This window comes from Sus scrofa, chromosome 18 (assembly GCF_000003025.6).
Source record: "Sus scrofa isolate TJ Tabasco breed Duroc chromosome 18, Sscrofa11.1, whole genome shotgun sequence".
NCBI lineage: Eukaryota > Metazoa > Chordata > Mammalia > Artiodactyla > Suidae > Sus > Sus scrofa.
The window spans coordinates 1812873-1825880 of record NC_010460.4 but is presented as its reverse complement, the minus strand read 5'-3'; the positions used below and the strand labels follow the sequence as shown (position 1 = coordinate 1825880).

At 43.4% G+C, this 13008-nt stretch overlaps 1 protein-coding gene across 4 annotated transcripts in view; it reads right to left on the bottom strand.

The window, feature by feature from the left end:
• The window catches only part of LMBR1 (limb development membrane protein 1), a 139490-nt gene that overhangs the window by 109071 nt on the left and 17411 nt on the right, over positions 1-13008 (bottom strand). For all 4 annotated transcript variants that reach the window (XM_021079157.1, XM_021079160.1, XM_021079158.1 and 1 more), the window contains exons 2-3: positions 6195-6267; positions 3846-3885 (exon numbers count right to left, since the gene is read on the bottom strand). In XM_021079157.1, coding sequence (XP_020934816.1) covers positions 3846-3885; positions 6195-6267 — 113 coding nt within the window. The remainder of the gene's footprint in view (positions 1-3845; positions 3886-6194; positions 6268-13008) is intronic.

Genomic DNA, 13008 nt, shown 5'->3' with positions numbered 1-13008 from the left:
GAGCCCTCCCCCGAGAGGCCTGGGGCGGGGCAGGGCTGGCCTCGCCCACAGCCTGATTCGGTCTGACCTCTTCCTGAAGACAAGGCTTTTCCACCTCCCCGCCTCCCGCCCCGGCTTCTTGCTCCTCAGTGGGAGGAGGCAGGGCAGGGCAAGCGGGCCGGGGCCCAAGGACAAGCCCGAGCTCACACCTCCAGCTTGCCAAGCGCCCAACCAGAGTTAACTTCTTTTTGCATATGTCATGTAACCCACACAATAGCTCTGCAAAGTAGGTGGTAGCTCGAGCTCAAATATGGAGAAAATGACTCGTCCTCCATCTCTTCTGGACTCAGGTTAATCCGAGTTCAGAAGCTGAACCCAGACCTGCCTCACCCTTCAGTTATCACTGATGGCACAGAGAAGGGAAGAAAGTGGGGGGACGGGGGCAGGGGGGTGGCAGACGAGGTCAGATCTGTCCTCTCAGGCGAGCTTCTCTCCAGGGCCTCCCTTCCCTTCCTGACTGCATCAGGGCACACACATCTACCTCCAGAAAGGGGACTCTGGGTGCATCACTGCCACACAAAACCCCTGACAGGCCACGGCAGCCACCTGGGAGCAGGGAAGGTCACTCCCCAGCATCAGCACAAAGAAACAGAGACGTCTTCCTGCTACGTTCAAAGCCAAAGTGATACGTCCTTGTCTTTCTATCAATCATTGATCTGCAAATGCATTTAAACAGATTTACCACCAAATCCAGTTTGGTGGGGAAGGCAGACCCCGGGAGGGGAGAGAGGCTCCCTTCTCACGGCCCTTCACACCTGCAGCCCTGCGCCAGAAAGGATGCGCGTCTGCCCCGAGTCGGGCGCTGCGGGAAGGGAAGTTGGTTATTCTGCCCTCACAGGAGGAGTAATTCAGACAGAGAAAAACAATAATTCACGTAAGAATTTTTCACAAATGTTATGGGACTAGGAATAAAACTAAGACGTCTTGTCCTGTAAATTTAAATCATCAAGTTATGGGCCTAAGTTTTAAAACCATGCCCAACAGAATTCTCAATATGCAATTATTGAGTTGTTTTTCATAGGGCAGTTAAAATAATTTAAATTACCAAATACAGTAAATCAGGGTCCATTTATACTCATTTTTCAGTTATGAAACAAATCAGTTCTATTCAAGCCATTTATTAGTTGAAAGTATTTTTTTTATTGAGGTGAAATGTACATAAAATAAAACGAACCATTTTAAAGTGAGCAATGCATCCCATCGTGGTGAAGCAGAAACAAATCCAACTAGGAACCATGAGGTTGCCGGTTCGATCTCTGGCCTCGCTCAGTGAGTTAAGGATCTGGCATTGCTGTGAGCTGCAGAGTAGGTGGCAGATGAGGCTGGGATCTGGCGTTGCTGTGGCTGTGGTGTAGGCCAGCAGCTACAGCTCCAATCAGACCCCTAGCCTGGAACCTCCATACGCCGTGGGTGCAGCCCTGAAAAGACAAAAAGACTAAAAAATAAAGAAAAAAAATAAAGTGAACAATCCAGCGGCATTTAAGGCACTGACGGTGCTGTGCAACCACCACCTCTCCAATGCCAGAACGCCATCATCACCTAAAAGAACGCCCCACATCCATCAAGCGGCTGCTCCCCATTTTCGCCTCCTCTCAGCCCCTGCTAAGCATCAACCTCCTTTTTTGTTGTCTTTTTAGGGCCGCACCTGCAGCATGTGGAGGTTCCCAGGCTAGGGATCTAATCAGAACTAGAGCTGCTGGCCTACACCACAGCCACGGCAATGCCAGATCCAAGCTGCATCTGCCACCTACACCACAGCTCACAGCAACGCCAGATCCTTAATCCACTGAGCAAGGCCAGGGATCAAACCTGCATCCTCATGGATACTAATCAGGTTCGTCACCACGGAGCCACGACCAGAACGCCCTCAAACTGCTTTTGATGGATTTACCTATTCTGAATGTCTCTCATAAATGGAATCCTACACCACGTGGCCTTTTGAGTCTGGCTTCTCTCACCTGGATGCATGTTTTGAGGTTCATCTGTGCTGCAGACTGTGTCAGTGCTCCATTCCTTTTCATGGCTGAGTACTAGTGCATGAGAAAGTGTGTATGTGTGTGTGTGTGTGTGTGTGTGTGTGTGTGAGTGTGTGTGTAGACGTGTGGTCTCTCTCCCTCCTCCCCTTTCCTCACCTTCTCTCCTCCACCCCTCAGCAAAAGATGCATCATCTTAAGCTAATGAAATAACAACCAAATCCAAATACCTGGCCTGTAATCTTCAAACGTACCAAGGTCAGGGAAGTCAAGGAAATCCTGCAGAGGCGTTTCAGTCTGCAGGCTACTAACAGGACATGACGACTGCAACTCGGATTCTAAACTGGATCCTTCTGCGGCAAAGAACGTTCTTGGGACCACGGGTAGTTGGAAGCCAGCATGAGGCATGACTTCGAGCAGTTAACCTCTCTGCTGTCGTGGCTGGGTGGTAAATCTGGAGGAGGCGCACTGATTCCAGGAACTACAGTCACCTCTCCGTATCTGTGGGGGACCGGTCCTAGAATGCCACCCCCCACCTGCAGACACCAACATCTACGGATGCTCGAGTCTCATAAAATGGTGTGGTATTTGCATATAACCTATGTACATGAGCTCATAGAACTTTGTATCATCTCTGGATTACTTATAGTGATACTTATATAACGCTACCAGCATTATAGTACTCATAATACAATGAAGATGCTATTAAGCAGTGGTAAATACAATGTAAATACCATGTAATAGTTGTCGATGCACAGAAAATTCAAGTTTGGATTTCATGAAACTTTCCAGAATTTTTTTTCCAAATATTTTCAATCTGTAGTTGGTTGAATTCACAGATGCTGAAGGCCAACTATTTAGAGCAGCAGGTCAGCAATTTCTCAAACAGTTCAGAGGGGAAGAAAAATCTCTTTTTATATTTCTAACTTTTCTATAAATATGGAACTATTTTTTTTAAAGTTAAGTATCAATTTAAAAATTCCTGGAGGGAGTTCCCGTCGTGGCTCAGTGGTTAACAAATCCGACCAGGAACCATGAGGTTGTGGGCAGGATCCCTGGCCTTGCTCAGTGGGTTAAGGATCCGGCGTTGCCCTGAGCTGTGGTGTAGGTCGCAGACGCGGCTCGGATCCCGCATTGCCGTGGCTCTGGCGTAGGCTGGTGGCTACAGCTCCGATTGGACCCCTAGCCTGGGAACCTCCATATGCCGCAGGAGCAGCCCAAGAAATGGCAAAAAGACAAAAAAAAAAAAAAAAATCCTGGAATACAGAAACTCTCCTCTGTAGATATATCTGTTTAATTTCAGTTTTTAATTGCGCAAAATCTGATAGAAAGGAATTCACCACTTTACACCCAACGTGATACCTCAAAAACATGAAAGGGTGTTTCTACCGTATATCATCAGCACACACCAGCTGAAAGAGCCATAAGGAGCCTAGAAGGACCACGGGGATGGATCATCTCCCTGCTCACAGCAGGCAAATGTTCAATTAACCAGAACAGACGTCTGCTCCCTGTACCAAGACCATTCAAACAGCCAAGAGCTGTCTTTCTTTGGCCCAACAATTTTCCCAACCTTAAACCCACTTCTTGGTTAAAATCTTCTGAAGATTAAATCTGTCAGATCCTTAAACAAGTAAATTTTAACAGGAGATAACCAATCTTCAACTATTCACATCTTTGCTTATATGTGCTTCCCAAGGATAGGATTAATATTGATAAAGTAACACTTTAGGTGAATTTTTTTCTACATTCCTGCCCAAAAAGTAGGGTTAAATTTTGATAATTTATGACTTTAGAATTAGAAACAGGACAGGTGAACGTTAAAATACATACGAAATCCTGTTGACTATGGCATCTTCATCTTCTTGTTCGTCTGCAAAAAATGTTCAAGGTATTAATATTCTTACATCTTCCAACAAAATGTCTCATTAATTTAATAAAAACATGACCAAGAATACAAAGCAATTTATAAATATAAAGCAAAAATAAGACGCAGTTACTGAACAGAAATGATTTCCAAAGAGCACTGTGTTTATTTCAGCCTACAGAGCCAAATCTAAATCTTATTAAATCAGAGAGGATAACAAATGGTTAGCCAGCCATATGACTGATCAAAAATCCTGATTAAGAAAATTCCCGTATGTAAATTAGTATTTCCCAAATATTTCTACTCAAGAAAATAAAATTCAGTAGAACCTAAAACCACTGTGAAGTCTACTGTTATTCAATGTCAATAAAATTTCTTTTTTTTATTATAAATGCTTTATTTTATTTTATTTTTTTAACATAGAAGAAGCTTGGTGGTGGATACGTAGCCGTTTGATGTTTTTGTGACTAAGAGTCAAAGTTAAGGCTCTCCTTTTAATAGAATATAAACACATGAATATGCACCAACACATGAATATGCAGTTGTGACCAAAATCAAGCTTAGTCACTAAAAGAAGATTCGCTATCTGAACTTTCTTCTGTATTTTTTTCACCTTCACCATCAAGCACTGGAGCATCAATAAAATTTCTAATGAAGGAAATTTTCTGGTTGATAACAGCCAAAACAATTTTTACTATAAAACTAAAATTCGGAATGTTAGAACTCATATACGTTTCGTTAATTTGAGTTTATCATTAGTCACGGTAACAGCAAGGAGTCTCTCAGACCACCCTAATCCACCTCGGCCACCCCTGCCTTGACACTTCAGCCTTGTGTTCAAGTTACAGGTAGAAATACATCAAGCTTTGAGTCTTTTCTACGTAGCAATCGGCCCTCGCCTTAGTGCTTCATCACGCACCCTTCTCTCATGGCTGTTGGCCATCTTTTTTGTCCTCCCACAGAATCCTACCAGCTAAAGAAACTATGATCCAACTACAAAAATACTGCACAACAGGCCTAGTCCCTCCGCCTCCACACGTAACTGGGGTTGTCCTCAAAGGCTCTCTGTGTAGGTCTCTGGAATTCTGGGTGCCCACCTGCTTCGGTGACAATGCATATTTAGGCCAGTCTCAGTCCAATCTCCATTCTTAGTTACCAACTGTTCCAAACAGTTTACAACCAAAGAGACCACAAAAGAATACAGAATTAATTTTTATACTACTGTACCCCAACCAGTGAACCATATCCTGAAGAATGTTTTAATAGCTTCATACCCCTTTCAATTCTATTGCCAACACTCTACCAACGAGGCCCAGGGCCCTCATTACCCGCTTCCCAAGATTACTCTAAAAAGCATCTAATAAATCTCTTATCTTCCGGCTCAGCATTCTCTAATCTCCCCTAAAACAAGGCATTGTTCATCCATTCTCTCTCTCTCCATCCTTCTGTGTCCATAATCTATGAGACCTGATGCCAAAACATCTTTAAAAATAGCTAAGATACTGTTTTGGATCCCAGGTCTTCAAAATTTTGAGATTATAGAATCCAAGGAGTATTTCTATGCAGTCACAGAGCCAAGAAAAGCACTAGAGCAAAAGCACTATTTCCTGATTTCTTTCAAAATGCTGACAAGTTTAATATGATAACATAAGGAATCTCTAACACATGGAATCCTTAAGTAATTATATGGCACCTACTATTAGCTCAGCATCACAAGTGAAAATCCTGTAATTTCTGGGAAATAGATAAGATATAACACAAGTCAGCAAAGCAACTGCTTAGTTACTTATAAAATCCTAGCATAACAATCTTTGTGCTGATTAATTCACAAGATATAAGGATACATATGAAATAATAAAAGGATAACGTAAGGTAATGTATAATTAAATGCTAAATGGTATTGTGGAGACTCTAAATTCTAAACCGCACCAGAAAAAGGAAAGACATTTGGGTGGTCAGGGAAAGGACAGGGTAGAGGTGACGACGGGTGGGTGTGTTCCAATCCAGAGTCAGTCACGAGGAACCAAACATCCTCCGAAACTCTGGAATTTCTCAGATCCTGGGCAGCGCTGCACTGTCCTTAGCTGGACATAAGGTCGGTGATAAGCAAGGGCTCGGGTCTAAGCTCGGGTCTAAGCCCTGCAAACAGTCAGAGTCCCTAGAGGTTATTTTTAGTGCTCTTAACACCAGGCCAGTGCCTGCTTCAGTCACGGGCATGCTGGCTACACCACCGCACTGACGGGCACCGTACGGCCATGGACGATGCCCAGACCACCTTTGAGAATCAAAGCTTTCACTACGATGTGTCCACTCACCTGACTTTCTCTTGTATCTTGTGATGATAAAGTAGGAAACGACGTAGAGAATGGCAAACAGAAGGAAACAGATCTGAAAGAAAACAAATGTAATAGATCATTTACATTTTTTTCCTGTCTTTTTCTAAGTAATCAAAGATATACCTTGGTATTTATAGGGGAAGAGGATTTAATCTATTACGAAGTAAAAATTTAAGCCAATAAAAAGTGTTAATGAAATACTAATTTACATAAACCAGTCAGCCCAGTTTAATACCATTACAGGAAAAAAAAAAAAGAAAGAAATCCAATGGACATTTTTCTTTTCATCATTTGACCAGCTTGTTTACCAAAACATGCAGAAGTATAAAGAGCCAGACCATCCCTGACAATTCTGAAAAACAAAGTCAGGGAGGCTACGGTCCCCACCAAATATTAAAACACACTACAAAGCTTCAACAACATTTAAAGAGTGTGCTGGCACCAAAGCTTGACAGATTCTAGTCCATAAAATGGAGGTGATATGGTCATACATACAAGAAGCTTCCCAAGTCTAAGTGGGGGATTATTCAATGATTACACTGCACACCAAAGTAAAGAGCAACTGAACAAGAGACTTTTTAACAGTACGTTCCTTTTAGTTCTATCTGATCTAGGGGATAACAGGCAAAAAATAAGAAAGGAGGAGTTCCTGTCGTGACACAGCCAAAACGAATCCAACTAGGAACCATGAGGTGGGGGGTTCGATCCCTGGCCTCGCTCAGTGGGTTAAGGAGCCGGGATTGCCGGGAGCTGTAGTGTAGGTGGCAGATGCAGCTTGGATCTGACATTGCTGTGGCTGTGGCGTAGGCCGGCAGCAACAGCTCCAATGAGACCCCTAGCCTGAGAACCTCCATATGCCACGGGTGTGGCCCTCAAAAGACAAAAGACAAAAAAATTAAAAATTTTTAAAAATAAAAATAAAAAAAGATAGGTGAAGGAATGGGAAATCTCATTACAGTCAAGGCCTGCGTGTGCTTAAAACAAGGGCTCAATGGAGCTGTGGACCATGGTAAAAATACCTTGAAGATTCTCCGAGGAAACCATTCCAGGTGAGGACAGAGCCTGGGGACGCCCTGAGCGTGGATGTCTGAAGAAAAGCTGCTGGCCTGTGGGCTGAGGATGACCTCAGGCTCGGCAGCGAACATCGGCTGCCCGCCCTCCGGGAAATAACAAACCGAGCATGAAGAGGAAGACTACGACCCCCAGGTCAAAGCTTCCCCCAGACACACAGGAGAGCGGCCAGTGACCACACTGACAGTAACCAAGAAGAGCAAAGAGATGGGAACTCCAGGCTTCCACTTTTCACCACCATTCCTTCACTCCTTCAACCACTAACCTGACTTCACAGCCACGGACCAACTCTTAAGTGCTCTGGCAGGGGTCAGGGGTGACCCAACAGCCAGATGTCACCCGCCCTCTCCACAGCAACTGGCACGGCAGAACGCGCCTTCCTTCTCTGATGCTCTCGGGTATGTTACTAGCCTCCCTTTCCCTGCCAGCCTTGAAATACTACTCTTCTCCGAGACTTCTGAGTGGAGCCAGATAGCTACTCTCACTCCAGAAGCTCCTCATGGGTAACTTCATCTGTTCCCAGGACTTTCCACCAAGCCCCAGATATCCCTGGACCACAGCTCGGGAGCCCCTGGTTTAGGGTATGAGCATGAAATAAGGGGCCATGAAACTAAGTGGAGGGGGAGCAAAGGGAGCCCAAGTGATGCAGAGGGCTGGACATGGCCCCAGCTAAGGCCATGCAGAGAACCAGCTGCAAAAAAGCACTTGACCAAGGAAGCTGCAAGGATAGAAGGTTGTGATTAAATCAATTAGTAATGAGTAGTTTCAGGAGTTCTAAGGAGTTTATGCAAAGGCATGAAAATTAATGGACAGAAAGAGATGAAGGAACCAAAGTGCACAGCATGGAATGAAAAGACTAATGGAAAGCAATCCATCCATGAGTAGAATAAGGCTAACAATTATGAAAAACAAATGGAAATATTACGAGTTTGGAAATAAAACCTACCCGTTGTGAAAATAAACACAACAGACTGGAACAACAACAACAACAAAAAAATCACAGAACTGATTAGATTATTTTTCTCGCTCTGAAGGTGGGTCCAGGAGAAGGTGCTCCTTCTCTAAAATGCACATCTTTAGCAGAGAGGCAGAATCACAAGGACGAGTAAAATGAAAACAAGCCATAATGATGCCTCCTATTCTCCCACGTCCAGTAGGGACAAAAGGAAATTCCTAGCCAAAAAATGGAAAAAGTCATTCAAGTTCCTCACCACTAAAGGTGAGGTTCGGACGATAAAAATGGAGCAGATGGGCTCCATGGATCTCAGGGGAGGAAGAACAGGCTACCAGGGCCCAGGGTGCATGTCCTCTATGCCAGCTGAGCCCACACAGGTGCTTCAGGCCTCACTCACGGCTTTAGTCCTGACACTGACCAAGAACACTAGGCATCGGGAGCAGATCACAAATAATCCAATATAGGCATTTCTAGTTTGCTTTGGGAATTCCCGTCGTTGCTCAGTGGTTAACAAATCTGACTAGCATCCATAAGGACGCAGGTTCGATCCCTGGCCTCACTCAGTGGGTTCAGGAGCCAGCGTTGCTGTGAGCTGTGATGTAGGCTGGCAGCTGCAGCTCAGATTCGACCCCTAGCCAGGGAACCTCCATATGCTGCAGGTGCAGCCCTAAAAAAAAAGAAAAAAGAAACAAAGTTTGCTTTATACCACCTCACCTTTAAGAAAGACCCACTTTAGAACTTGTTTTTGCTAACCAAAGGAACTCAGGAGTTTCCTAGTAGCCTAGCAGTTAAGGATCTGGTGTTGAACTGCTGTGGCTCAAGTTTGACCCCAAGCCTGGAAGCTTCTATTTTTTTTTATGTATTTTTTATATTTTATTTCTTTATTTATTTTTAAAATTTTTTTTAGTTTTTTTTTAAATTTGTTTATTTATTTTACAGGCCCTGGAACTTCTGCATGAGGAAGGGAGGAAAGGAAGAAAAGGGAAGAAAGGAAAAAGTCTGAAGAGGATATTCACTTTCACACACACACACACACACAAAGGCAAAAATCTCGTTCAGCTGGGTATGTTCTGCAGTGTTACAGAGGCGGTGAGCAAGCACAACCAGAGCTGTGAGAGGGGCCCTGGCCACGCTCCCTCCCCGGGAACCACACTCAGCATCTCAGCATCCAGCTGCCACAACTGTGAACTGTGTCTGTGAGCATCTGGGCTTCACCTCAACATACTTTGTACATCTGTGAGTCTCTCACAGATCTCACATCTTGCGCCATTTCAGCTTACCAAAAAAAAAAAGTTTCCTAAAAATTCTCTACTTTCAGAGATCGGGAAAGTCTATGATATATTTAAAATACATTTAAAATACATTTAAAAGCAAATATTCTTAAATTCCAGGTGTGATATTTGAACCTAAATTCAAACCAGGGCACTATAACCAAGCTTCTCATTTAAGGTTGATGAACTTCAGCTAATTTAAGAGGATTACAAGGAATACCTATCTTAAAAGAGTGATGGGTACAAATGGCCTCACAGCTACCACTAACACACTCTAAGTCCTGGGAGAGAAGACAAGTAAACTGTAAGGAGCCAATAATCTCACTCCACAGCAGAGCCAATAGACCTGGCTTTGTTTCGAAGTTGCTAGATCAAAAAACAGATGTTGAGTATCCTTTAAAGTTCCAAGCGAACCACAGAAAAACATAAAATTAAAACTATAATTCTTTCAAAATTACCCTAAGAGTCAGACAATGCTGTAAAGGACAGAAAAACACAAATAGTTATAAAAATAATAAGATAATAAAGATGAAACATTAAAATCATAATTGTAAATAAAACTATTAAAACTCTCACAAAGACACATCTAAAATAAAGTGACACAGGAAAGTTGAAAACAAAAGAATAGATGGGAGTTCCTGCTGTGGCTCAGTGGTAACGAACCGAACCAGTATCCATGAGGATGTGGGTTCAATCCCTGGCCTCATTCAAGTGGGTTAAGGATCCATTAGTTGCTGTGAGCTGTGATATAGGTCACAGACTCGGCTTAGATCTGGCATTGCTGTGGCTGTGGTGTAGGCCAGCAGCTGCATCTCCGATTCGACCCCTAGCCTGGGAACCTCCATACGCCGCAGGTACAGCCCTAATAAGACAAAAAAAGAGAGAGAGAGAGACATACCAGGCAGATGCTAACAACAAAGGAAGTTAGGCTGTCACAATTTTTTCTCTCAGGCAAGGCTGAATTTAAGACAAAAATTACTAAGAAAATTGGGGCATCTTGTGAACCATGCTGTAACCCACAATGAGGAAATAATCTTCATGCACCAAAAATCACAGCACCAAAATATACATATATATTTTTGGGGGGTCTTTCAGTGCTGCACCAGCGGTATATGGAGGTTCCCAGGCTAGGGGTTGGATTGGAGCTGTAGCCACCAGCCTACACCACAGCCACAGCAACGCGGGATCTGAACCACATCTGCAAACTACACCATAGCTCACGGCAACACCGGATCCTTAACCCAATAAGCAAGGCCAGGGACCAAACCTGCATTCTCACGGATACTAGTCATTTCATTTCCCCTCCACCACAACGGGAACGCCCAAAAGGACAAACCTTTGATCTTGTGCATTTTTCAAATGTATTTTGTTTTCAGTTTCACTAATTTATGCCCTATTTCTTATTATTTCTTCTCCTTTGCTTACTTCGGAATTACTTTTCTAGTTTAAGTGTAGAAGCTTAAATTACTGTTAGATGTTTCTTGTTTTCCAATATACCCATTCGATGCTATAAATTTTTAAGCACTGCCTTTGCTGCATCCCACCAAATTTTGCTGAAAATACTTTTAAATTTCTCTTGAGACTTTTTCTCTGACCTATGAACACACATGGAAGAGTACCATTTAATCTGCAAGTACGTTGGAGCTTCCACCTGTATTTCTGTTATTAACTTGTAGTTTAACTCAACTGTGGTCTGAGAGCATTGTGTGATTTCTATTAACTTTGTGAGGCTGTGTTTCATGGCCTAGAACGTGGTCCATCTTGAGGACTGTTCCGTGAAAGCTTGAGAAGAATGTACTTTGTGCTGGTGTTGGATGAAGGAGCCTGTAAATGTCAATTAGAGTCAGTTGACTGATGGTGCCTTTCAATTCAGCTACATACCCTTACCCGTTTTCTGCCTGCCGGATCTGCCAACTACCAGCAGAGGAGGCGCTGCAGTCTCCAGCTGTATTCGTGGATTCATCCACTTCTCTTGGCAGCTCCATCAGTTTTTGTTCATGTACTCTGATGCTCCGTTGTTAAGCACATAAACATTAAGGGCTGCTACGTCTTCTGGGAAAATGCACCCTTGATGGCCATGTATCGCCCCCTTATCCCTGACAATCTTCCGTGCTCCAACTCCACTTTGTCTGAAGTTAGCACAGCTACCCCAACTCTCTTCATTAGTTAGCACGGTATATCTTTCTGTGTCCCTTTACTTTTGATCTGTCTTTACATTTAAAGTGGATTTCCCACAGACAACGTATTTTTTTAATCCACTGACAGTTTGTCTTTTAACTGATGTATTTAATAGACCGCTCACACTTACAGTGATCATTGATATTGGTGTTTTAATATCTATTATAGTTTTTAACTATTTGCTATTCATTGTCCCTGTTCTAATTTTGTCTTTCAGTTCCTTTCTGCCTTTTATGGTTTTGAGCATTTTCTCTCCTCTCTTAGCATATCAATTATACTTTTTCTGAATATTTTTAGTGGTTGCCCTAGAGTTTATAATTTACACTTACAACTAATCTAGGTCTTCTTTCAAACAAAACACTACCGCTTCTCGGGTGGCGCGGGTGTTTTCCCGATCCCTCCCTCCTGTCCCCGCAACATTACTGTCACTCGTTTCACTTTTCCACAAGCTAATCACTGCATACACCGGTGCTATTACTTTCGATAAACTGTTATCTGCTAGATTAAGAAGAAAGGGTTTTATTTAACCTTCATTTATTCCTCTCTAATACGCTTCCCTTATTTCTGTAAATCTAAGTTTCTTGCCTAAATAATTTTTCTTGTTTTCTGAAGAACTTTTAAAATTTGTTATCGAGCAGGTCTACGAACAACAACTTCCCTCAATTTTTGTTTGTCTGAGAAAGTTTATTTCTCCTTTACTTTTAAAGGACAATTTTGCTGGATACAGGATTCCAAGTTGGTGGACTTGGCTTTTTCTACTGCTACTTTAAATATCTCACTCTCTTCCTGCGGGCATGGTTTCTGAAATCTTGATAGGGATGGAGCAGGCACAGGTGGTTGTAGAAGTCCCAGTGGGGGATCAAAGATAAGGAGGGAAACCTGGGGGATGTGGGGAGACCACTGTAAGTTCAGGAAAGTCATCAGAACAAGGTAGGCTTGCCTGCCTAGAGGAGGTGCAAGAACTGCCTTGGGTCACTGGGTGGGGGATGGGATGAGGCCTGCATTCAGATTCAGACCAGGGGCAAGAGTTTGAGGACCAGCCTTCAGCTGATCTGAATACACACCTGACCCGATGCTAAGGAGGAGCTACTCCTTCCAGAAAAGAAGAGGCAGGCCTTTCCAACCCCCACTCCCCTTGGATGATAAAACTGTGGCCTACAGGCTACTCAGGCAGAGCTTCCTTGCCTGCCCGTGTGCATCTCTTACAAGCGTCCTAGCCTACTAAATGTTGCCTGCCTATCACTTTGTCTCTCGCTGAATTCCTTCTACGCGGAGGCATAAACCACCTGAGCCTTGGTGTCCAGACACAGGATGAGTA